The following is a 26,189-nucleotide window of genomic DNA, read 5'->3' on the forward strand; positions in this document are numbered from 1 at the left end:
TGTTACGAATGGGTGCATTAATAAGGAACAGTTCCTACTAACCGTGACTTTTTGGTCTACCAATCCAGCTGGTAGATTTTCAGCATGTTACAAAGCTGTCATGCCTTATAACTCGGCCATTCAATAGATTCATCCAAGCACCAACGATTAGGCCATGTTGATTTGATTATATGGATGACATCCACGCGCGCATGAATTTTCGGCCATTTAAAAAAAAAAAAAAGTTTTCAACCATACGGTAAATCGAACAAAACAGTTGCAAAATGAGCAAAAATATACCATAAGTTACAAAAGAAATTAATAAAAACTATACCAATGTCGTAGAAGGCCAAAATCAAACGAAAAAAGACGAAATTGTAAAGAAATGAATTTGAAGACTAGATTATTCGCCAAACCATATTCTGTGCCATTTGCTCAACCCTCATGACCACGTAGATTTCATAATGAAAAGAACTTTTTTATTTGCAAAACTTCTTTTTTATTCGCACGCGCGCATCAGTTTTGGGGCTTCCGGAGGATGTCATCCATATAATTAAATCAACATGGCCTTACAAAGCTGTCATTCCTTATCACTCTGCCATTCAATACCAGATTCATCCAAACACCAACAATTACAGTGGCCCTTAAATGTGCATGAATGCTATCATTAACTAACTATGTATAAGTACATACTGATCTAGTGATTGTGAGGGTCACTCTACTCGTCAAAGATTTCAATCTGGACAATCAAAGATTTCTTCTTACTCCTTACTATCTAAACAGGATCAACATACACACTGTATGTCTTTCACCATCATTTTTGACCTCACATGGCAGAAAATTTGCACTTGGCTTTGTCACTCTTATTTTCTGGCATATGCATCTGGAAACAGAGAAATCCTCAATATCTATGTATAAAGAAAATCACACACAATCTAGTATCATATGCGCTATATACATGTACACAAGCAGGTTAGCATTGAAATTTCCAGAAATATACACCTTACTTTCTTCTGAATCATGATTCAGAAATCAATGGCCATTTCATAGACCTTCTTATTATACAAATACAGACTATCCTTTCATTGAAATTTGGCACACATTCAGTACTGTGGTAGATACCAGGCAGTTTCTTGATGTATTCAACAACATTTTGTATAAAAATAGAGATTGTGAGATATCTAAAGTCAGGTGTATCATATACAATGTTTTGTTTACATGATGAAAATGAGATGCTATTTCAGAAGAGAATGCTCTTGGATGGCATAATATGGCTTAAATTCACAATTGCGTGAGTTTCAAAGTAAAGGATCTGGCAAAAAGCCAGGATGATTGTTTTTGTCAGAAAAACAAGAAAATAAATTGGAAGAAAGCCTTTGAGTATCCCGAGTCATTTCCAAAATCACAGCCTTTGATTGCGATAGAAACTGGTGTACGTGAAAGTCCTGAGTGTGCCTACAAGTATTGGAATACAGGATTAAAGAGTTGGCAGTGCTAAGTACTGGTATTCAATATAACTACACAAATCACAAAATCTTACCAGGAATTCTACCAATATGGCTTGTCAGCATCAAGTCAATAAAGAATCATCAAATTCACAAGTTACAAAAGCACCTGGAGAAGTCTCTCACAAGAAAAGTTATCCATTTGATACATCAAGTGAGGAAGTCCAGCAAAGTTTCTGACAAAAATTCAGCATTGTCTTGCACTTCATTGCTTTGTATTGCCCTTTTGAGTTCACCAAATTTCTCCACATTTTTTTCTTCCATCAACACACTAGATTAATCCAGTTGAATTTCCAGAAGCAGTTTGCAGTCTGCGGCCATTGGTCCACCATGTAGCGGCGCCTCTATGCAGTTCTGAAGAGCACTGCAGTACTGGTATTCCTGCTGTCCTTGGCTCTCAAATGCTCACATTTTTCCCCTGTATGGGTCCATGTATACAAGAGGAGCAATACTTGAGTTCAGTACGCTCCATTAAGATCACAAAAAATCTCCACTAGTCCCAGAAAGGGTCTTTATACGTCGCATATTTTGGATCTCCTTTACTCGCCTCGTATACCGTCATCTTAGGCTTCGTGTTGATCATTTTCTTGTTGTTTGGTTTGTTGACGTTTACGTGTTTGTGACAGGGGTGTATTCTGGACTCTTGGAAGCGCAGGTAGTAGATGTATGATCCTAAGAACAGAGTTCCTCCCAGAAAGAAGGAGGCTATTCCTGCGATGATGATGTAGATTAGGTCGATCTTTTTATTCCAGTTTCTAGAACGGACCGGCTGGATGTTGACATCATCTGGAAGACACAAGAAAAATCCATCAGAGATCTAGATGGCAGACGTTATCCCCTCAAGTGCCCTCTAGCAAAACATACATACATACATCTCAAAATGGAAGGATACCTACTGCTATACATGCATTCGATTTACATCATCACCAGGACTCCAGGAAGAATAGTGTGAATTACCACACTAATGGAGATCCTAAACAAATAAACAAACAAACAATTGCAAATGAAAACAAAATCCTTCTGTAGCGAGAAGTAAATGGAAAGTCAGGAAGACCTCACCCAGGATGACATTAGGTTGGCAGGGTTGTTCCTGTGTAGTGTTTCCCCTGCAGTGTCCAGGGAGGGGCGGGTCCTCCCCACACTCCCTGGTCCTCCTGCGCAGCCCGAAGTCATCACAGGCTGACCAGGGGGTCCAGTGTCTCCAACCGTTTACTGTGTGGACAGAGGAATGTACAGGAGCATGTAAAATCTTTGTTGGATTGTTTTTGACATTTTGATATCAATAATATTTCTGGACACTGAATTAATGACTCTTCCTAAGACATCCTGATGCAAAAATCCTGATTCCACTAAAAGAAAATATACAATGTTTTGAGAAATTATTGTATAATAATTAATTAATTAGAGCCAGGTGCAGCTATGGCTGGACAGGCCTGTATGAGAATGGCAGTCTCTGCCACAAAGGGCACTTCAGTTAACAACACACACTCAGTTAACAGTATATTTCAGACGTACTCAGACATGGGTGTGTGTTGCATGTCTCCTCTTTCCGCCTGTCCCCGTCACATTGACCCATCCCGAAGCACGTCCGAGTGCGGAAACGCGTCCCGCCATCGCACGAAACGGAACAATGGGACCACTCCGACCAACAGGACCACGTGCTGTTAGCTGGGGACAAGAAACAGCACATTTGTAGCATACAGTAGGATCAGTTAGACCATGAAAAAATGTTAAATTTCTATGTAATCACATTGCATTGTAGATAATCATGTTCAGGTTTAACTTGGATGATTTTACCAAGTTATCAGCCCTTTTTTTTAGATCAATGAGGACTAACTAGAATCTATTTGACTTTTCTCAACTCATAAAACTTTAAATGAAAAGAAATACCATGTATCGAATCAAAAGATAATTGGTCATAGAGCTTGCTACTTTACTCTCACTCCTTTTAAGAGTTTATTTAAGGTTTTAATAATCATTACGAACATCAAATTGCGTTGCTGTATTACTGTAAAATAGAATTGTAGAATGGAATAGACAGTATTTTTCAATGTCCAAGTTTCCAACTGGACCCTGCCCTACCTGTACAAGGTGCCATGGTACAGTCCTTGTAGATGACATCCGGCCCCAGGCAGGGCGAACCACCGCCGCTGGGAGGGGGGTTGTTACACTGCCGCTGCCGTGTTCTCACCCCCGAGCCACAGCTCACTGTACATGGCGACCATGGTAACCAGCTGGACCACACCCCATGGACAACTCGAGCTGGACCTGATAAAACAGTATGTATAAATATAAATACATGCATACATACATACATGTACATATATACATACATGTGCATACACATTGAATTTACATTGATGAAGATTAGACATTCAGGTAAACAATTTGATTCGTCTTTGAATAACGGTACTAATTTTGTGTCTTATTGGTGGTACCTGGTGCAGCTGTGGTCATACCGATTGGCTAAAACGGCATAGCCTTAATAAAGATTATTCGTTATCCAGTAAGTGTTGTACCTTTAGTGGCGCAGGAGTGTCTACTGTTGGGGTCACAGTAGCGCATGTCCAGCCTGCGATGTCCCACCCATAACAAGCTGTCGTCTGGCACGCGGGCTTTACACACGTAACGCACACGGCCCTCATAGTAACCACCCTGGTCCGTGATGTTCATGTGGATCCACGGGCTCCAAGGGGTCGACTTTCGGGTTTCTGTTAGAACATTTTTAAGATGACATGAAAACAATGACAATAAAAATACACTGTACAACAGTTCCTGAAAATAGTCTTCCAGTTCATGATTTCTGCATCCAGTAAATTCACGACCAAGGACTGTCTACTACTACTTCTACTAAATTCAATCAGCTGCAGGAATCAAGGATGATTTGAAAGACATTCCCTATTATCGGATAAGTGGATTTTTTTATCCAAATATCTTGGGTGAGCATCTACAGGACTGTGTAAAATAGTGTTAAATATAGTACGGTTGTATATACCTACCCGGACAGTTTTGAGTGTTGCAGCTCCTGTACTCCTTATCACACCCCGAGGGACACTCCTGGGCGGTGCACATCCGGGTCCTCTCCTGTATCCCTCCGCCACACTTCCTGGAACATCGCGACCATGGCGACCAGTCCAGCCACACCCCTTTGGCCTCTGCAAGAACGTAGGGAAAAACATTTAATGTTTCAAAACCCACACTTTGAACCCTGCACATATGTGTACAAAGGACTTTCTTAACCTAAATTAAAGGAATATTAGGAAAAAAGCTCTTATAAGGTAAGGTAAAGGTACATGTATTCCCACTTTTTTGACAAAGAGGCAATCATGAAAAGTCATCTGTGTTTGACCCAGTGTTGACGTCACACTTCATAGAAGCCATGTGACAAGTCTTACTGGGTCAGTCTACTGAGAAAAACCAGAGTGACTGGTCAAAAGCTATAGGTAAGAACAAACAAGCAAACAAACAAACTCTGGGTTCTGGACCTAACAACCTGCCATTACGCCACACAACCCCACTTATCATCAGAAGCTGTTTAACAACCTGACAAACAAACAAGCAAACAAACATATATGAAGTCTAAATACTCACCCGGACATGGTGGGTTGTTACAGACGAGATGTTCCTGACTGTATCCCACACACAGCCTGCCACCGTACTGGGGTGCGGGGTTGGTGCAGGACCGGTGTCGCATCTTCACTGCCGGGCCGCACGTTCTCGAGCAGCATGTCCACACTGACCACTCCGACCAGCCCCCGTTAACTGAAATTAGATTAGATTTAGATTTTGATTTATTGAAATTGCAACAGTGCAATATACATGTGGGACACAAGAAGCTGTTGCTGGTGTTGTGTTCTACACATAGAAACAAATACAGGACAGACAAAACTCATTTTCACTTCAGTTAAGTGAGGAAAGTTGCGTAAAGTACCTTTCCCAAGGGCACAAGATCAGTGGCATGTCATGACTCAAACCTGGGACCTCTTGGTTCCGAGTTGAGCACTCTGCCATTATGCCACATGACCCCAACTTTGAAACTCAGAAGCCTCATTAACTATGACATTTTTATCTTCTGTTGGGAATTTCTCAAGATGGATGAATACCTACTGTGAGTTTTTAAAAACAAATTTTTTACGTACAATGTATATCCATTTCGAGGTCTATATAGCCATACATGTACAAATATGTCCAAAATGACAAACTCAAACAAAACACATCCAAAGCAGGATGGCATTTCAGCACAATGGAGAGTGCCTAAAAGTAGAATTGAATGCTAGATCAGATGCAACAAGGTAAAACAAAGCCCTTACTTGTACAGTTGGAGACTTGAGTGGCCGGCTCCAGACACGGCTTCCCCCCACACCGTGGGGCGGGGTTGTCACATGACCTGGACCGGCACATGCAGGTCGTCAACTCGCCGCTCTCCTGCAGCTGCGTACAGGGTTCCCATGGCAACCACTCGCTGTACCCTCCGTCAACTGGGGACAGGGCAGAAACATTTACAACATTGAAACAGTCATCTACATTCAATAAATGTGCAAAGATTGGGTGTAACAAGGCGTTCAGTGTGATATAGCTAGCTGCCGCCGCACCGCGTGCCTGCAAAGCTGGTGTGTTATGCTGAAGGGCGGTTATACCGGCTATACCGATACAGAATAAACTCTTTAAAAATGGGCACAGAGGTCCCGTGTTTGAGGAGAGCCACACCTCGAGCTCTAACTGATCATACAGCCAACTACATTTAAGTGATTACCAAGAAGCAAGAGGAAGTCTAAAGTACTTAATATGTATTCTAGACGTTTATATTTACATCTATTTGTTATTGTTTGATCTGTGCCCAGTGGGGCAAAAATGTACAATAAAGGTCTTCAATCATTAAAGATCCCACTGGCACTTAGGAGTAGGGGTCCTTCACAGTGTGAGTGATTCAAATCTTTAAGTCTGGTTTACTGTACAAAACTAGTGTGCTATGCCCAAAGTCGGTTTACCGGTTATGTGAAACAAACACTGAGTAAGGGCTGATACTAACCAGGCAGGTTGAGAACAGGACAAGAACTGATGTCCTGGTGCCAGTCCTGCATGTGTTCCATACTGTGGAAACAAGGAAAACAAAGCAAAAACAGTAACCAACAGTTTGGGACTTTGGTTTGTGGGAAAATTCAAAATAAGACACTACAGCCATTGGGAAAATCTGTGCAGTGCTATGGAAGCTAATTCAGCACCAAGGAGAGGCCATGCACAGTTTTTTTTTCTCTTGCCACACAAAACTGTTAGAAATTCTTTCAAAATGCTTCAAAATACCAAAAATAACAAATCTGAACTGAAATGCCAAGAATAACAAATTGAACTGAACTGACTCACCTTTGTCTGAGGGAAGCACATCTCTTGTTGTAGGAGTCCCAGCCACAGTAGGGGTCCATAGCAAGAAGGCAGGTTCTGAAAAGTAACAGTCTGTCAATATACTGCACTTTACTACTACTATTCTAACTCTGTTTTGGAATGCCTGTACTTAGCTCAATAGGCCATGAATATACAATTAGAGCTATCTATTTTATTACTATGCGAGAACCAACAAACTCATCTTCACTTCTTATACTATCATGAAAGTTTATCTGTGTTGGTAGTTACATGTTTAAAGTTAAAACATTTGTTCCAACACAAAACATTCTCTCACCTAGAGCTTTCGACCAGTCACTCTGGTCTTCCTCAGTAGACTGGTCGAAAGCTCTATAGGTGAGAGAATTTTTTGTATTGGAACAAAAGTTTTAACTTTAAACATCATCTTCACTTTGTATGTGCGAAAGATTATTATATTTAAAGTGTGACTTACTTTCTGGACTTGAACTGCTGACACCTGTGAACGGGGACCTTCATTATGCGAGTCTGGGAACCCACATAGATAGCCTCCTGCGGAGAAAGCCGAGGGTTTAATCTTTTGTGAGTTCCAAAATAAACAGTGAATCTACAGAATTTTTCTTTGTTCACAACTATGAAAAATTTAGTCTCGAAAAAGTTTAGTTCGGAGCAGGACACTTGTGGTTGGGAGTTGGTGATCAGCGAAGTTACCTTTAAAAGTTGTTGGCCAGACTATAAATTTTGATGCTGAAAAGCCACATTCTGCTTAGTTGAAATTAGAGGAGCAAACTGGAGCTAAACTACATGGGATGGATTCCAGGCTACTCCCAACCCATTGCCACAGCTTGCTTGGGGAGTGGTTGGAATCAAAATTGTGGAAAGGTACTAAATGTGTGACAGGGTGGCACTCATGCAATGATAAACTTTGACTAACCTCATCTGACAGCAGAGTGATGGACCTGATAGGCTCTGCAGCTCCTTCCTGTAACACAGAGTCGTATTTCACTTTAAAGTATAGAACTAGAACTAGACAAACCAAATGTTAAACTCGGATAAAAAGCACAGAGAATATGTCAAAGTTTACTGTAAACATCCTCACCGGAAATGGGTGAATCTCTTCCACCAGACAGGGTTGGTCTGTGCCGGGGAGAACAATGTACTTCCTGAGAGTACCAGAAACTACGGAGATAGAAAAGAAAAATTTTGTACTGATGATTTGAGAAGCCACAACTGCCCAATGACACTTCTGTATGTCAAGAATTGGGGTCTGCCATCACTACTGAATGAGCAAGAAGAAGAAGAAGAATCTGAGCAAAAATAATACATTTTGCTTCTCCAAGGGTAGACATAATAAGGATCATTTATCTATCACCTACCAGTTGCCACAAACAGGACACTGAAGAATTCCCGTCTCCCTCGTATTCTGTCCACCACGATGTGAGAAAACCTGGAGAAAAGACAGGAAAGTGACTACCAAGCAACCAATGTTGGAATATTTATAATAATTATAACCCCCATTTGATGTAGCTATTCTCTACTCCTACACTCAATATGGGAATTCAAACTTGACCAGTAGGTAGTGATTGGTTACCTGTCATATTCCTGTTGGACCAGTGGATTTTGGTGGGAGGGGGGGACAGCCTGGTCCATGAGTTGGTACTTCATGGCATCTTCCAGAGACCGGCTTGTTTGGTTTGGCCGTAGATGGTCAGGGCCCACAGTTTCACACTGTAGGGTTTACATATGGTAAGGGTATTGTAACGTAAGGCCACAACAATTTTAAAACAGTTTATGGACTTCAGAAAAATGATGCTGAGCTGGAATATCAACCTGAAAACCTACTGAGTCTGAGGTACATACGGTTTTTAAGAGTGAATGTAGTCAGTCAAATTTTTCTCACATGCTTTTTTCTTGACATTAATCATTTGTTGAAATCTTACTCAAAAATGTCCAGAGACTCCAGACTGTATAACAATATAGCTGAGAAAATATCACAGCAAATCACTGGAGCTACAATCCAACAACAGTGTACATAAGGATAGTGGCAGATAGAGGCTGTCCCTTCCTTGGTGCTGAAATGCCTTCCACTGGTATTGTCCAAAGTTCCCCAAATCAGATGCAGAGATTATACATTCCAGACTCACACCAGTTTACACTGTGTTTTGAAGGGTTAGAAGTACAGGAATTTGCCTTTGAAGAGGTATGGACTCTGGTGTAGTGAGCTGTTTTTGGCTGTTCCTGTTGATAGATAAATTTCAGACATGTTTTAACTGACCAGCATTACTTTAACATGTGATATTAGTATTACAATTGTGGATAATGATGTGGACTTGTTTTCAAGCTAGTGTCTAAGGTGATGATGATCAAACATATCTGGGCCCTTACCTGGAAATTTGCATTGGGGTTTGGAGACGTAAGCCAGGCAGACTTGGAGTTGGGCTTGTATCTGAAGGAACCGTTGAAGACTTCCTCTATTGACGACAAGTTGTAGGCACAAATAGCTGAACCTGCTATGCCATTTCTGTAAATTGAAAAACAGGTACAAATTTAAGACACTAACACCAAAAATTACTTCTGTGTTTCCATCTTTTCCATGGTTCAGTAATTTTCAGTATCAAAATCAAGGAATGTAATGACCTGATAACAGATAAAAGGTGTGCTGACAGGGCTGACATGCCATCTTTTAAATAACATACATTAAGTTTGATTTATCCAGAGATGTTCCCTGTATAAAGTGTTTATGATAAAAATTTGTGTGATAAAAAAGGTGACAAGTGTTTACTCCATATGCCAAGTATCAATACAAACAGTGTTAAACATATCAACACAAGGCACTTAACCTGCATAACACAAACCAGCTGGTATTTTCTTTAATAACACACTCAAGGTTTCTCAAAATTCTGGACTACGCCATCACAGAACAGCACACTACGGTAGCCAGTCAATGGCTTACAGTAGCCTCTACCAGGCACCGCGGATCGCTGGAAAAATAGTAGAAATTGGCCGAAATAAAGTGATAGTATACCAGAGAAGATCCAGGGCCATAGCAAATTGAAGCTTCTATGGCCCTGGATCTTCTCTGGTACACTATCCCTTTATTTCGGCCAATTTCTACTATTTTTCCAGCAATCCGCGGTGCCTGGTAGAGGCTAGGCTTACAGCTCAGCTACCAGGAGTTCTAACTTGCTCTGACTTATGTATCATGAAGCAGGTTGGGACTGGCACTTACTCTTCTGTTGAGAACACTCCATAGATGATTTCTTCTTCTGGGTTGTAGTAAGTGGCTTCTGTAAAAATAACAAATCAAGCTATCAAGACTGTAAAGATTTCTTGTAAACAGCTTACGTCAGCACATACATAGTATCTTGGACAGCAACATACATGTATCTGTCCTGTTTGTATTTGTCAGCCTAGCCACTCTTCCATTTGATACCACATCAATATACAGTTACATAAAGAAACAAGCCCTGGAATTCTCATTCCTAGGCTCCAGCAGATACAAGGCTCACAAAGGAGGACACTGCATCAATCTGCTCAGCATGCTGAAGGGAGACATAAAGAGCAGAGGGCTAGGCCCTCCTACAAGGTACTACAGAAAAGAAACTCCAAGAGCTAAGGCAGCTCGCGAGACAAAAGACGCTGGAAGAAGATGAAGAAAGACTGAATGCAGCTGTAGGTTGTTTTTAGGACTGCAGATGTAGAATACAGTGGATGATGATAAAGAAACAAACAATATACAGGGAGACATTCTTACGGAGTTCGTTGTAGTAAAACGGAAAGTGACCCGGTCTGGAACAGTTCAGCCTGGCTTTCATAAATGTTGTCCAGTTTTCTTCCAGCAAGAAGTGTCCACCGATGTCATTCTGGAACAGGTAACAAGTTTACTTTATGCTAAAGTAGCCATTTGGCACCTGATTTGCATTGGTTATGGGGTAAGGCAGCAGGGAGAAGGTTAAAAATTCATACTGGGAACAGTGCAAAAATCTAATCAAACAAAAGGTAAAAAGTGTCAATGTAAAGATATGTAAATCACCCACCTTGCAAATTCTTGCAACCCTTGAGAAGACAGTCTGCAATTAAAAAATAACAGAAGTTAGCTATTGATTGGAAAATGTTGTCAACAGATATATGACTGAGATATGTAAAAAAGTGAAAACTGCTAACAGATTTTTGACTGGCATAATTGGCGTAACATGCAACCTTCTTTTACCTTTCCACAGTTTTCATTTTCTGCTGCAGTTTCTCGAAAGAAGAAATAGATGAAGTCACCGATCTCATAGGATGACACAAAATTGGGCTCTGCAAGAGAAATGTAAAAAATCATGTTATGTACATTTACGTAATTCAAGTGACACGGGTAAAAATGTAAGTGAACAAAGGAAAACTTTAAGTACAGTTTTGATGGTAACTTGTCGCATCATATTACTTTTTTTTTTGTAGGAAAAATTTTTTATCTTTGCTCATGGTATCGATGCCTTAGTTGTTCATAACTCATGATGGCCCTAAAACTCCATTTATCATTCAAAGTTATGATGAACACAGAATAAAACTTTTTACCATTCAGCCATTTGGAGTTGTACAGTACAGGTTTTTGGCAGGGTCTCAAGCTGTTAGGTCCATATACGTGGCTGTGTACAGCTTTTAAATATCTCGAAACTTACGAATAGAAATTTCTTACCATTCAGCCATTTGGAGTTGTACTGTACAGTCCTAAGTGTTGGATGTTGACCCATCATACGGTATATGGCAGGGTCCCGCGCCGTAAGGTCCATACACGTGGCTGTGTACAGCTCTCCCTCGGTACTCAGCAGAGCGGTGGTGTTGTGCTGCGGATCGTACGGACATTTCGCTACTCCACTCACCTCACGACTCACTGACGACAGGTTTGACAGCTTCGGAGGGAGAAAATGAACAAAAAAATCAGAGTGAATAAATTCTGAATTCTGGTGTTACTATCGTTATTTTCATGGCAAATGTTTCATGGAATTTCATTTGCTTGTGCCCCATCACTTTGAACTTTCTCAGCCAGGACATATTTTGTTACTATTACAGAAGCAAATCACCCTTTCTTCCTCCATCTCTCAGGAGAAAGTTCCACGCTGCAAGCTTCTTTACTAGACCTACATCTCTATGGAACACGCTTCCCTGTGAATGCTTCCCAAATGGGTACAATCTTCACCATGTGGTGTGGAAACGATTTCAAGACTTGAAATTAAGCCAGGCTTACCAGTCTTGTGGAGCAGACAGGAGAGAAAGCGTTGGTCCCACACGTGAAGAGTTCATCCCCGTGTGACAGCAAAACTCGAACATAGTTGTGGCAATCCTCCTGAATAAAAAAAAAACATGGTACAAACTGTGAGTGTGATCATGATAGCTCTTGGTTGTTCCTTGTTCTTGAAGATGACATAGCAGTCACCTTCACCATGTATTAAAGTGTGAATGATTAAAGATTAATGTTTTCTTTTCATCAGCTACACCTGTTTTCATCTTGCTGACTTTTCGCTAAAATGTCAGAGAAATTTGCAGGAAACAGGCTGGCATGGTCTTACCTCAGACTGCCCTTTACTCTTACACATCAGCCTGGTGTCATTGTCAGGAGACCACTCAGAGTCCTGTAAAAAACACAAACATCATTCACTCACTCAACCACCCCTAGTCTTCTACTTGTTCATTCATTTGTTTGACTGTTCGTTTGTTCATTCATTCATTTGCAAGAGATTTACTAACAACTGCCAAAATCACAGGTACTGAAAAAAAGTAGATAAAAGTATTTTTTGATCCCTAGTTGCTCACATAGACTGGTTACCAAACCTATTTTAGCTCCTGAGTCTTTTATCCTCTCGGATGATAGCAATAGCCTGGTTAATATATAGCAAAAACAAAAGTCTGGTTACCGACCCTATTTTAGCTGCTATTTTAGCTGCTGCTCTCGGATAAAAGTGTCTTTAGCTACCGCGTCTTGCATCCTCTCGGATAAAAGACTTGGGGCTAAAATAGGTTTGGTAACCAGTCTATTGCTCACCTGCAGCAGGCTGAGGTCTCTCAGCTGCAGTGCCAGGATATGGTTCCTGGCTCCCACCACCAGCTGGAACCTCTCGATGTCCAGCAGCACCTGGGAGAAGTCCACAACACCTGGGCTCTGGTACACCGGCACAGGGGACAGGTCTGGGACAAAGGATGAAGCAAAAACTTATATATAATAATCTTTTTTTGAAAAGACTTGCTGGAAAAAATCTCTGTCCTGATAGTCAAGTCAAGTCAAAATTTATTTCACCACAATTGTAAGAGCTACAATGTAAGACAAATTTGTGGTTAACAAAGGTTAGGTGTGACAGGACAGGTCATTCAGTGTTCATATAAAGTCACCCAAGGGCAGTTACATCTGCTACGCAAAACAGATACAAAAAGATGATGAAGAGAGAAGAAAGTTAAGATAAATCTTTAGACATTGGAACAGTTTCCTCATCTGTTCTCTGTTCTATCATCCAACTGACACTTAGCTTAACATACAGAGAGAAATAAAGTGGGAAGAACTACATGTAAGGTACACCTTAAGGTTTTGGATTATTATTAATAAATTATCATCCAATTGACACTTTACAAACAGAGAGAAATAAAGTGGAAAGAACTACATGTAAGGTACCTTAAGGTTTTGGATAATTATTAAATAAATTATCAGAAACATGTCTCTGTCAGATTCTGTTCTTTCATCAGGGCAGGAAATGGCTGGTCCAGCGTACGATAAACCAGGTGAAAGGTCAGGTCAGGTCACATCTGTTTACGTGACCTCTGACACAGGACCGCCCCATGTGACAACCTGTTGTCACGATACATGTCACCCTCTGAGCCATTTCAGCCAAACCAAGATAATTTCTCGGTTCTTGAATGTGTGAAATAGAAAATTCTAGCAAGAGGAAATCGTAAAAAAAGGGCTGGAAGGAAAAATTGGCATCTGACTCTAGATCTGTTAGTCCTTGAAACTATATGTACCAATTAAGGTATACTGTTTTCAAGTTGATCTTCAAATGTGACAATATTTTTTGATACCCGAAAAACAAGTAATTGAATTGGGTTACTTATATAGGACTAGGATATGAATGAATTTAAAGATGGGAATTAAACTGTAGTAACTGTTGTTTTCTATGTAGCTCAGGTATGGCAGTGACACTGTTTGCGTGTGGAAAGGCTGAACTGTTTCAGACCTTAACAGATTGTAGTGCTGCCCTTGGAATTAAGGGCACAGTCCTGCAAATTGCGGCTGATATTTCTAAACTGGCTGAGTTTGAAACAGGCTGTCCTTAATCCTGAATTACTCCAGCTGTTTGGCTTATTAAGTGTTGTAACATTAGATTTTATGAAAAACTGTGTGTCTAACAATCAAATTAGGCTAAACAGAGAATAGAAATCGCCAAATTGAATAGTGAGTGAGTGTGTGTGTGTGAGTGAAATACATTTTAAGAAACAGTATCAATATATCAAAAGACTACATACTTGCTATACATGTACATGCACACGTAAATCACCCATCTCTATATTTCCATCTGTTCATTCCTAACTTAGTACTTAACTTCTTTGTCCTAATCTTTATACACTCGTTACTGTACTTTTAATCCAACTTTAACGAAAATGATTTCAGCATACACAGACCAGATTGTCATGAATATTTTAGGATGTTTCTGCTGCAGTCATTATTACCAGTTAAAGTTGCTGCTACTTAACAGGAACCATCTGTAAGTTTGAGCCCACTATTTCAAGGTCAGAGGCAGCAAAAACATATTTGGCAGTTTCATGGCTACCCCATTGGGCCATTCCACTGAGGAATGGGGGTGATACAACCCAAAATATCCTTCAACTATTTAAAAACGATATAGAGATATATTCAAAATCTGTCAGTGAAGGTTAGACATCCAGATAATGAGATACACAATAGATTATTACTCAAGCAACTCGATAGGTTTTCAATACCTATTTGTGTATATTTAGAATTATATAATAGAAGAAGCTAATTTAGTAATAGGGAGATACATAGGAAAACTAATGTAGAATGAAAACAAAGATACGGATAGACAGAAATAATCTATCCACATCCACTGTGTTAGATTTTGAAATGGACTAGTCCACATGTCCCTGGCTCATCAAACAGGTGTTAGGTCCATTACTACTGAACTGCTGACAGAGCAGCTACTGGGTCACTACTGGTAACTACTGTACCACCTGGCCGTGCAACTAGGGTCAAGTTCACATTTTCACTCACACAAGTCACTTTGTATAAAAAGAGTCCCTGTATAGTACAGCATTGATAACTGAGTAGCTACAATGCCACAAGCAACTTGGGTCAAGTTCTTCACACAATACTCATCATCACTTTGTACAGAAAAACTCCTTATATACTACAGCATTGCTAACTGAGCGCTAGAATGGAACTACTGGTAACTACTGTACCACCTGGACATGCAACTAGGGTCAAGTTTACATTTTCACTCACACAAGTCACACTTTGTATAAAAAGAGTCCCTTACTACCACATTGATAACTGAGATGCTTTAATGCTACAACTGGAACTAACTGTACCATATGTCCAAGCAACTTGGGTCAAGTTCTTCACACATTACTCATCATCACTTTGTACAGAAAAACTCATTATATACTACAGCATTGCTAACTGAGCACTACAATGGCACTACTGGTAACTACTGTACCACCTGGCCGAGCAACTAGGGTCAAGTTTACACTTTCAGTGACACAAGTTACACTTTGTACCACAAGAGTCCCTGTATACTGCAGCATTGCTAAATGAGCACTACAATGGCACTACTGGTAACTATTGTACCACCTGGCCATGCAACCAGGGTCAAGTTCACATTTCACTCACACAAGTTACACTTTGTACGGAAAGAATCCCTTACTACAGCATTGATAACTGATGTAGCTACAATGTCACAACTGGAACTACTGTACCATATGTCTGAACAACCAGGGTCAAGTTTATATTTCTTCACACATTATTCATACTTTGTATAAAAAGAGTCCCTGTATACTACAGTATTGCTAAGCACTACAATGTTACTGGTAAGGTCACACTGATATACATGTAATTCTTTGATTCTCAGACATTTTAGGTGAGATTTTGGAACATGTTACAAAAACAGGAAAACTTGCATCTGACTCTGTTCACTATTGATATTACAGGCTTTCCCGTAAGACTCCATTTATATATCATGTAACATGTATTCTAGTCTAGTACTACTTTAAATTTAAATCTAAAATGTAAGAAACAAGAAATTGAACCGGCGTAGCCTAACAACTGTACCACCTGCACAAGTCCTGCACCTGGGTCAGGTTTACATTTCTTCACACAGGTCCCACTTTGTGGGGAAAGAGTCCCATGTGATCAGCAAGGGTTTTATAAACAGGAACCGAGCCTGAACTTTACACCTGGAGGTTGCAACATCTGTTTCTCTGGGATTATTCTGCTTTCCTTTCCTTCTAATCTACGCACTCCAGAGATAGTGGCTGATTTTGGCAGACAAGTCAGGTCAAAAACTGATAACCTTCCAGACCTACATTAAGTTACTTAATGCAACTTTTGTCTTTGCAGAATACAGGACAATTCAGTTGCTGACTGGTCCAGATGTCAAGTTAGAACTTAGGAGGACTAGAGTGGCCATGATAGATGGACAATGTGCCTGATCAAAAGTTTCAAGTAGTATAGGGGCCTACAGGCCTTTTTGTAATACCATCTTCTATTTGTAATATGATATTGTACAAGGGTGTAATCAGCTGTTTAATTCCCACATTATTTGTAACTTAATTTTTGACAGCTCTAATTCAACATATAATAATACAAGTGTAATTGTTGGGTTGTTGACTTCAACATTATTGTAAGTAACATTTCTGACTTCACCGTAATGGGTTTCTAGTGCCACAATTTGATATAATTCATAACATGAGAAATGATTAAGAAACAGTATGCAGGGAGGTTACTGGTCAGTCACTCTAACCCGTCTGATGATGATGATGATTGGTTTATTGAAGGAAACATAATCTGACATAGCAGTCAGCAGACTGAATTAGCGTCAGACTTTACAGTAGTTTTTAAGATCAATTAAATGGATAAAATCACAGCTTAAAATATGTTAACACAATCATTATAAAATATTTACACTTCATTCAATTCTTGTCATACATAGTTACATAAAATCTGTTACCATATTTAAAAATCGTCTACATTTAATTTAGTACATTCTCTATACTTTGACATCAAAGAACTTCAAGGCTACTGTGCAACATCAGAAGGGTTGAGGTCAACGTTAACTAGATCAAGATTTACAGGGTACCAAATCCTATCTGACCTATAAGCAATTAATCTATAACAATAGGCTGGATTTCATCAAAAACCTATTTTCTTACAGAGAAGGGCGTAAGTCAGACCATGTGTTTTCAAAGCATATGACTTTTTAATGGGTAATTGTGGCTGTCATAATTGACTTGTGTAGATAATGGAGTACACTCCTACAGGAAGAGAGTTGTCATCATGTAGTGGACAAATAATTTGTGAAGATAAAGAGAAATTGACTGTCATTATCAATATAATATCCTGCCAAATATTACTGAAGTCATTTCTACAACATGAAACCATGCATATGTGTAGATATGTAAATATCATACGTTTGGGAATGCATCTTAGCAGTGACACCTGTGCTAGCATGCTGGAATGCAATGTGAACCAGTCAGAATTGCCCTGAGGAAGGTGACAGACGGTCACCGAAAAGTCTGCTGAATAAGAGACTTGGTTTTGTAAAAAGAGTATCTTTACTCAACATGTATTATTATCAATATCAATGGTATGACCATTTTAAATAATAATAAGTACTACATGTGATACATGTATATGTAATGCCACTCTCATAGCATTAATAGGTACATGTATCCTTTGGCCACCACAAAAAAATATGGTAAATCTAAAGCGATGTACTAATGCAATATCAGTTATACCTGAGGTATGCCAACTTCAGATAGCCAGGTTTTTGAGACATTCTTGATTACAGTTGTTTAGAAGTGGCTTCGTACCTGGTGGCATTATAAGAGTTGACATTGCATAAGGGTCAACAACTTCCAAGGGGGTAATCACTTGTCCCCACCAGATGAAAGAACTGAGTAAAACAGAGCACAAGAGGCAATCACGCCATCCTTGTGGGGGCTATGGCATTGATAATGAGACTTGAACGCAAACAGATTTCAACCAGATGACTTCAATGTCTTCTTTCAAGCTCCAATTGGGAAGTATATGGCCTTTGGATGCAGTGTTGCCCTCAGTGTAATAGATAACAGGCAACAGTGGGACATGGGGGAACTTTCTCAGATATGTACTTTGATAATCCCTTGACTCTTATACTTTAGTCACTTTCAAGTAAACCTTGTGTTAGACATCCACATTGCTTTAGAAATATTCTATCCTGATGAAAAACAACAAGTTTATCAGTTCTTAGGACAAAAAAAGGTTTCAAAAAAAGGTATAATGTAAAGCTATTATTTTTGTTTTATGTTGGATGTGAAGGTAATGAAAACTAAATTTAGTGCGTCTTGTCTTTTTTATTCTACTCAAACAATGCTAAGACAAGAGGAATGAAAAGGAATTCTACTTTGTATGGAGACTCAGTCTAAGTTTCTACTTCCTTTCTCAACATATAGGAATCTCTTCATCATGTTCGGCTATCATATACGTCCCCTTGAATCCTAAGAACCCTAAATTCTCAACTTTATTGACTGTTTCCATGACTTAAAAGTCTCCTAATAAACTACAATTTAGGGATATCATAACAAGGAAGGTTCCACACCCTGAGGGGTCTCTGATCTTGGACTCTGAATCTGGCTTGAATAAAGCACGAGTATCTCGATTTCCGCCTTCATGAGGTTGACCCTATCTTATTAGCACTTCCCTGCATGATTTGTTGACTTTGACAGCTCTGATAACCAAAAACACGCTCCCCAATTCCAGCAAAAACAAAGTGACGCAAGGAATTCTATTGAAAACATATTAAGCATGCATTTCCGTTACAGATTAAACGCTGTGAATTGAATCAGAACTTAAGTTCGCAGTGTTAACAAGTTACTTATTAGCAAGATTCAAGTTTTCCTCTCAGCCCTTGTCTCTAAATCTTAACTCTAAAATGTCCCAGAAACAATGAAATAAATTTGGTGTGACCTACACCTACTAACTGTATTGCCAAACCATACTCCAAATTCCCAGCACTTGATTCACTCAAAATCAAAGCATTATAACTACAGGCAGAAACTACATCTGCTAACTGTTAATCTTATCGGCAAGTTCAAGTTCAAATCTATAAGGGCAGCCAAGTTCCCGACCCAGATTCAAGACCTAAAGTCGAGGAGAGTGGGACCATTGTGGCCTTTGCTGTGAAAACTTGTAAATTGACAACTTTAGGTAAGGAACCAACAACTCCCCCTATGAACAGTAGCAGTGAAAGATAAGGGCTTATCAGATCAGCATCTGTTGATCCAAAACAACAAACTCAAGTCCTACAGCATTTAATTTGCAACAAGCAACAATGAATGGAAATCATTGATCGTTAATCTTTAGAACAATGAAGAAATAGTTGTTTTATTACCAATTGTCTATTGCCTGTGGGGTTAGGCATCTGGGAGAACGGTTTATCTTGCAATATGATAGCAAACTTTATTGTACAACAATTGTAAAAAGTATGGCAACTACTGAAGGCTAATCTACCTAGCAAAATTTTTGACCTTGAACATGAAGTAACAACTCTCATTCAGTTCAAGGTCATACGAGTCAGACACTTTAATTACCCCCTACCATAGCGTCTTAAAGAGATACACATCAAGAAGCAAAGTCCAACAATTCTCGGTCCCCGAACTTGAAGGATACAAATTACTTCACTCTGGTGTATCACCTTCAGAAAGTTGGAAGCACCTTGAAGACATTACAAGGTGCCAGTAATAATACCCAAGATGAAAGGCTCCAGCCACAGTCTCATAAGATTCCTATAATTGCTGTCCTAAAGTCAATAACCCTTTCCTCCCTGCCCTGTCAGTTATAACCAGTCGTAATTACTTTCAGAAATTGGGAAGGGAAAGATCTAGAAGACTGGATGGGGAAGGGGGGTTAGCCTGACGTGTGTTCCAAACCCATAGCACACTGGACACAAAATATCTCAGTGAGCCTGGGATATTTTGTGTCCAGTGTGCTATGGGTTTGGAACCCAGGCTAAAGAGGGGTAGGTTAGGTACCATCTTTAGTTTACCGAGAATATGTGAAGGACCAAGTATGGAAGACTGAGTTTTGGTAAACTATAGGATGGTAACCAAGCCAAAATTTTGCACCATGGAATGGACAAAGTTTCTACCATTAATTTAGATACAAAAATTTCATTAACCATTATTCAGTCTTGGAAAGACATAAACCAAAACTTTGTCAACAAAATAAGATGACACCCAGGCTAGGGCGGGGATGTTAATTACTGGCTTGTAAATATGGCACAAATACATTAAAAGGAACTGCTTTCTGCTCCAAAAATGGAAGAAATTTCCCCCTTGATTCTTTTCTTTAAAATTTGCTGGATGAAACCAAGAGGGCAGATGAGAGAAGTAGTCTCCATAGCAGGCTTATAGAACTGGGGGTTTGGTTAGGTCTTCGGCTGTTTTCTGATAAGCCCAGTGAAAAAAAAGGGGGTAATTCAGTCAGGCCGACTATGTTGTCTATATGCGATCAGAAAATAGCACATAAAAGCTCCCAAAGACCCCCAAAACCCCCAGTTTTTGGCATGCTGTGGAGGCTAAGAGAACTGTACAGCTGGGAAAAACTCTGGTCCTAATAAAACTACCATAAAAGAATCAGATCAGTCTCCTTTCACACCTCTTTATGAGATTGAATTAGGATGAAATGGGCAGATAAAAAGGTTGGTTAGGCTTTGATGAGGCTTTGATCAGGTCCTAATGGAGTCCTGTGGAACTCATTAGCAATGTGAGAAACAGGAGAATCACCTCTTCCTTTTACTGTGAATTCAGTTAACCACAGCCTATTCACATTTATCCACTGGGTTACAATTATACTGTATGAGGGCCTGCATGCCCTTTTTTGTAAGGCATAATCAGGCCTTTTTAGACTTCGTAATTCGTAGGCAGCCTCTGCAAAAATCAACTTAATTCATACTAGGACATTAGCCGCAAATTGTAAAGTAGTAATCAGCTCTGAGACTTTAACGTAATTCGTCATCGACGCCAAAAATTTTGCGTAATTCGTAATCCCTACCCCCCAAGCAAGCCCTCGAGATCCTGTATCTGCCGGCCACTTGAAAAACTGTGTGTTTGAGAGATCTCTGGCACAGCACCACAGTGGTATACACAGTTTAGATATGCAGAAATGCATTTTACTGCAGGGTGTGACATTGGAAATCTATTTACATTCGTAGATGCATTTCTCCGGGCACAAAAATATATGTTTTGGCAGAATCATGTTGGTAGATGTTACTGATTGATATAACAATCACTTCCTGAAACTGTACATGCCACTTAGGTAAGACTTTTCCCGGCCAGACTCTGTTGCTCATTTGGCATTAAAAAAAAATCCTACAACACAGGAATTACGTTGTTAAGGCCTATCCTGAAGACCAATCCATTGGACTAACTACTCCGTGGGTCTGTCTCCCACTGCGCTGCCCATACAAGGTCGTACAAGGTCATCACAAGTTTTGTGTTAATATAAATCATCTGAATGTCCCTGAAATCAAGTTATTACCACACACATTCATACACAGACCACACGTAAGCTCTCCCAGCTGTATGAGTGATAATCTCACAGTGAAATTGATTTGTGTCAAGTTTATCTAAATTCTATTCATGATATTAACTTAATATCACACCTACATTATACACTCACACACTATCACATACTCAGCCTCATTCTATTCTAAAATATACCTATCAGTATTTCCATTTAGGTTATGACTGACAGACAGACAGTGGCCTTTTTCAGCAGTTAAACATCAAACAAAACGGGGGCTTGAAAAGTTGATCTACATACGATAGGATACTTCAAAGCAAATTGAGCTCAGTCCGCAGACTAGTTGCTGGTTTATTAAGTGCATTTTTCTCTGTTGGAGCCAGTTGCTATCTTCTTATCAAACCCAGTTGGCTGGAAAACATTTCTGTAGCAGACCTTTCACATCAGTCTTGTCTCCCCTTAAGGCTATACCAAGATACTTCCCTGGTTCTCGGACATGTAAAAGGAAAAATTCTTGTGACTAGTCGTGAGAGAACAAAAATAAAAGCCTGGGTCAGCCAATGAGTGTTCAACATTTAAGTCCAATTATGGCTCTGGCCAATACATTGAATTGTTGTCTCTTTAGAATATAATTCCTTGGTAGTCAACCTTTTTTTTGATTCTAGTAAGGAAAACAAAGGACTGTGAGGAAAATGTGACAGTTTGCATCTGATCTATTTACTCCCAGAAACTTTGTGTACTGAGATATAGACTTGCCTCCCAGAGCCTGTTTTCACCCAGATATACCAATCTAGCACTATCTGAATTTATATAACGATAGTTATTTACTTTTGTATCTGTTGACTGTATCCATCCATCTTGTTTTGTTGTGACCTGTATTTAGCCAAGAGTGGTAAAAATGTGCAATAGATTTCTTCATTCATTTTAAAATCCGACAACCAAAAAACTTAATTTTGTTGTTCTTAATTAAGCATGTTGGCTGGGAACCATTTCTGGAGCAGACTTTCCCCATCAGTGTTGTCTCCTCTTCTGTCTATCCCTGCAGGGCACTAACCTCTGATTAACTACAGGTACAACAAGTCTCAAAACTTCAAATCATCCTCTATAGAAGATATCATGTTATTTGGATCAACAAACAGGTACTACCAAATGTGGCAATCAGAGATGGCAGACTTTACCCCCTTAACCATACTGCTCTGAAATGTCTGTGTCTGCTGTCAAAAACTAGCAGAACTAAGGATGTGTATAAATGCTGCATCGTGTATATTCAGAGACACAAAAAGACATCACATACACATGCAAACAGAGAGAGAGAGAGAGAGAGAGGGAGAGAGAGAGAGAGAAAGAAACACACAGAAATTCACACACACACACACACACACACACACACACACACATTCTGTAAAAATGTCTTTTCTTGACTCCAATCCTTGGTTCATTACACCCAAACAACAGTTTAACTCTTAATTTCTTCTGCTAATATCAAATACATAAATGATATCATATCATATCATATCATATAAAATCGATATAAAGTATTTCCCACAAACCTTCATATGAGACCACAGGTTTCCTGTCGGCAGAACAGCTGTCTCCCCCGGCAACGCCCAGGCTGATGCAGAGGACGACGCCTAGCAACAGTTGCCTGGCAACCGACTCCCTCCCCCCAGACTGCACAGCTCTAGTCAGTCCTGCTGGCAACATGGCAGCATTCTGCTAACCCATCACACTCTGGAACATACAGGGGAACTCAAGGTAAACATCACATAGTACACTTTCACATTTTGTGTCATGACTGCATCTATAGTACAGAATGAAAGAATATCGATAATCATCTGCATTTAAACACAGTGGCTTTAAATAGCATACTGCTACAACCATCACACTCTGAAACATAATTATAGTGTCAGTTAAAATAAATATCACACATTTGCTAGTTTATATTGTGTCATAAAAGCATCTAGTCGGCACAAAATGAAAGTTTATTCAAAATAATCTGCATAATTTTATTAAACTCTGGATACAGCCTGTCATACTGTGAAACAAACATTGTGATATGATTTAAAAGAAATTTTCTTACCTATGTCTACATCTATCTATCTATCTCCCTACATGAAAGCTGAGATGATTTTGATACATATTTATGACCCGATGAAAATGTAGTGTTTCATTCATATGAAACTTCCCATTTTTATCAGAAAAAGGGGGCAGAATGGTTGACTGGTCTGTTATATGGGACACACAGATAAGAGCTTCACATGTTGAAAGGCAAGTTGACATGTTTCAACATAGGGTAAGCTGGACTGATATTCACTTCCTGAGGCTTTCTCAGAACAAACTTTAGGCCACAATATTTTAGTGTGTTGGTTTTGAATAAAAGAAATGGTAAAAGGTAGTAGAGGAAAAGGGATGGGCCCATCTAATACTATGCCCTAGACACAGTAGATCAACAACCCACTATCCCTACAGCCTCAAAAAAGACTACCTTTACCTTAGGCCACACCAATTTAATTTGTTGGTTCTCGGATTTTGTCAGAAAAAACATGAAGCGACAGGGCGAAAAAAAATAAAAATAAAAACAGGTTTAGGCATCCTATTATAGCCCCAAATGCTATGATAGGAGCCATGAAGTCAACACAAAAGGTTGTGTTAATATTTAAACAATGAATTTTGAACTTTTAATCAAACCACTGCATTGATAGATGGAAACACTGCAACAGCTAGGGAGAAAAGGACTTTCCACAACTGTTGGGGCAAAATATGAGCATTTTTGAGTTGATTCAGAACCAGAATCTTTTTTTTTTTTTTTTGCAGCAAATCAGAAAAAAATGAAGAGGCGAATCCGAGAACCAACAAATTAAATTGGTGTGGCCTTAAGTACATTTAAGTACACATACCTCTTTATGGACAGATGGGATCAAAAATTACTGCCAGGGATAAATGTAGAATGCAATCCCTTTAAAAGGCTTGAAGGTAGTTTACTCCTAACATATCCCTACAGCATAAATCATGTTAACGACTTGAAAGCACGCTGCCAGTAAAAGCACAGTCTGGCTGATTTGAAAGTTTCTTTTACGACAAAATCTTTAAAGGGCCTGTATTTATCTATTTATTGGCCATATAATCACAGTTTCAATCATGACTTCTACATACAAATACAGTATAAACTGTATCAAGAGAGGAGGAGGGAAAGAAAGTTACTGGCATTTGTGCAACCATGCTTCAAGATGATGCAGTTTACACTTACATGTACTTTAATCAGTGCCTATGAGATAATAAATAATAACAAAATCAAAGCAGCATTTTTTCCATTTATACCAGGAATAGCAAAGGAATACTGAATCTTGAAGGAAAGCCAAGTGTTTGTTATTGTATGTCAAGCCCATCTTTTTTTAGTCTCAATTCCCCAGCCCTATCACTCAGCAGTGTAAATCCCCCGCCCTCCCTGTTCCAGCACTTTGTGGACTTTGTTTACTTTTTCTCAGCCATATCTCTTTCTTATCTGTTGACAGCTGGCCTGGCTGTCAGCAGAGCTGTCAGTTCTGGTTATGACTGGAGGAGAAATAGGACAGGGCAGATGGGAAGGAGGAAGATCTTTGAGTGATCACTTAGCAAGTGACTGTAATTCAGTTTTTTATGTTCGCAGTAGCAAAAGTTCACGGTCTGAAAAATATGGACATGTTCATAGAACTAGAATGTTTGTAGTGGCAGCAGAACAAAGAAAGTCAGCAATTTATTTCAAAACGGTAATGATACCGATGCCGATACCTCTGCTTGGAGAGTACTAAAGTCATCTTGTTGGCTTCTCCTTTTTTCCAACAAGTTTGCTCAATGTAACATACCACCGTGGTACCCTTTAATAAACATGAACATCATTGAATAATTACTACAAGGATACAAAAAGATTCAATATAGTGTTCTTTTAGATTGAAGCAAATAAACCTACTTGATTGAAGTTTACATACAGTAAAGCCTCCCTTTGTGATTGCAATTCTACATCAATGCTTCAAACATGGGAATACCCAACAACGTATTAAGTCATGCCGCCGGTAGAATACATTGTACCCCCAGAAGAAAAGAACTACAATTTGAAGCAACCACAAAGCATGTCTTCTTGACTACAATCTCCAACAATCGTTTCAAACATGGGCACATCTAACAAGTCTATAAATCTTAACAGTTAATAGATCAGTTGTAAACGCCTTACCTTTAAATGGTAACGTAGCCAAGAGACTTGACGGAAGAAAAGGGGGTTAACAAATCTTCTTGACATGGAAGCACAGTTGGTCAAAAGCTGGAAATATCACCACAGTGTGTGGCAGACCTATTTCCTGACCCTAGACTGTAGACCCAACAATTATCAAGGCTGAAGAAGTGGCCCTTTCCATTCAGTGCATTAGCCTGCAGCAGAACTCTGACCCTCTCAGTTTGATTGCGCCCGGCTGGTGCCGACCAGCAATTTGTTTAGGAGCTGGAGGGGAACTGGACTTAATACTGTATATAGATTGGTGGGGAGGGATGTTATGTCTTGGGATTAACTACAATGTAGGGCAAGGGACGTGCTCCAGAGCAAGACTTGACATTTATTT

The 26,189-nt window shown here is 39.5% G+C and overlaps 2 protein-coding genes across 2 annotated transcripts; both read right to left on the reverse strand.

The window, feature by feature from the left end:
- Positions 1-610: 610 nt before the first annotated feature.
- On the reverse strand, positions 611-12,448 carry LOC109474202 (semaphorin-5A-like). The gene is made up of 23 exons (XM_019774457.1): positions 12,389-12,448; positions 12,067-12,165; positions 11,518-11,731; positions 11,050-11,138; positions 10,877-10,909; positions 10,594-10,702; positions 10,069-10,126; positions 9,229-9,360; positions 8,431-8,532; positions 8,216-8,286; positions 7,939-8,018; positions 7,774-7,821; positions 7,315-7,391; positions 6,846-6,920; positions 6,514-6,575; positions 5,795-5,962; positions 5,076-5,246; positions 4,484-4,639; positions 4,004-4,195; positions 3,567-3,752; positions 3,000-3,152; positions 2,544-2,696; positions 611-2,270 (listed from the first exon to the last, which is right to left on the reverse strand). Exons 1-23 carry the CDS (start codon positions 12,413-12,415, stop codon positions 1,978-1,980), a joined length of 2,748 nt encoding a protein of 915 aa, XP_019630016.1. The 5' UTR covers positions 12,416-12,448; the 3' UTR covers positions 611-1,977.
- A 129-nt stretch (positions 12,449-12,577) lies between these two features.
- Positions 12,578-25,865, reverse strand: LOC109474135 (semaphorin-5B-like). The gene is made up of 4 exons (XM_019774342.1): positions 25,808-25,865; positions 23,151-23,331; positions 12,862-13,004; positions 12,578-12,586 (listed from the first exon to the last, which is right to left on the reverse strand). Exons 2-4 carry the CDS (start codon positions 23,302-23,304, stop codon positions 12,578-12,580), a joined length of 306 nt encoding a protein of 101 aa, XP_019629901.1. The 5' UTR covers positions 23,305-23,331; positions 25,808-25,865.
- Positions 25,866-26,189: the final 324 nt, after the last annotated feature.

Source organism: Branchiostoma belcheri, unplaced genomic scaffold (assembly GCF_001625305.1).
Source record: "Branchiostoma belcheri isolate BF01 breed outbred unplaced genomic scaffold, Haploidv18h27 scaffold30, whole genome shotgun sequence".
Lineage (NCBI taxonomy): Eukaryota > Metazoa > Chordata > Leptocardii > Amphioxiformes > Branchiostomatidae > Branchiostoma > Branchiostoma belcheri.

What these genes read in the sequence shown, in the direction of transcription:
- LOC109474202 (XM_019774457.1), bottom strand. Translation starts at nt 12,415, where the DNA reads ATGTGTAAGAGTAAAGGGCAGTCTGAG. An exon ending in TGTCCTGTTTGTGGCAACTG is followed by an intron (nt 8,019 to 8,215) that starts GTAGGTGATAGA and finishes CTATCTCCGTAG; the next exon opens with TTTCTGGTACTCTCAGGAAG. An exon ending in CAACACTCAAAACTGTCCGG is followed by an intron (nt 4,196 to 4,483) that starts GTAGGTATATAC and finishes ATGTTCTAACAG; the next exon opens with AAACCCGAAAGTCGACCCCT.
- LOC109474135 (XM_019774342.1), bottom strand. Translation starts at nt 23,304, where the DNA reads ATGTTGCCAGCAGGACTGACTAGAGCTGTGCAGTCTGGGGGGAGGGAG. An exon ending in ACCTGTGGTCTCATATGAAG is followed by an intron (nt 13,005 to 23,150) that starts GTTTGTGGGAAA and finishes CCTTTGTCCCAG; the next exon opens with ACCTGTCCCCTGTGCCGGTG.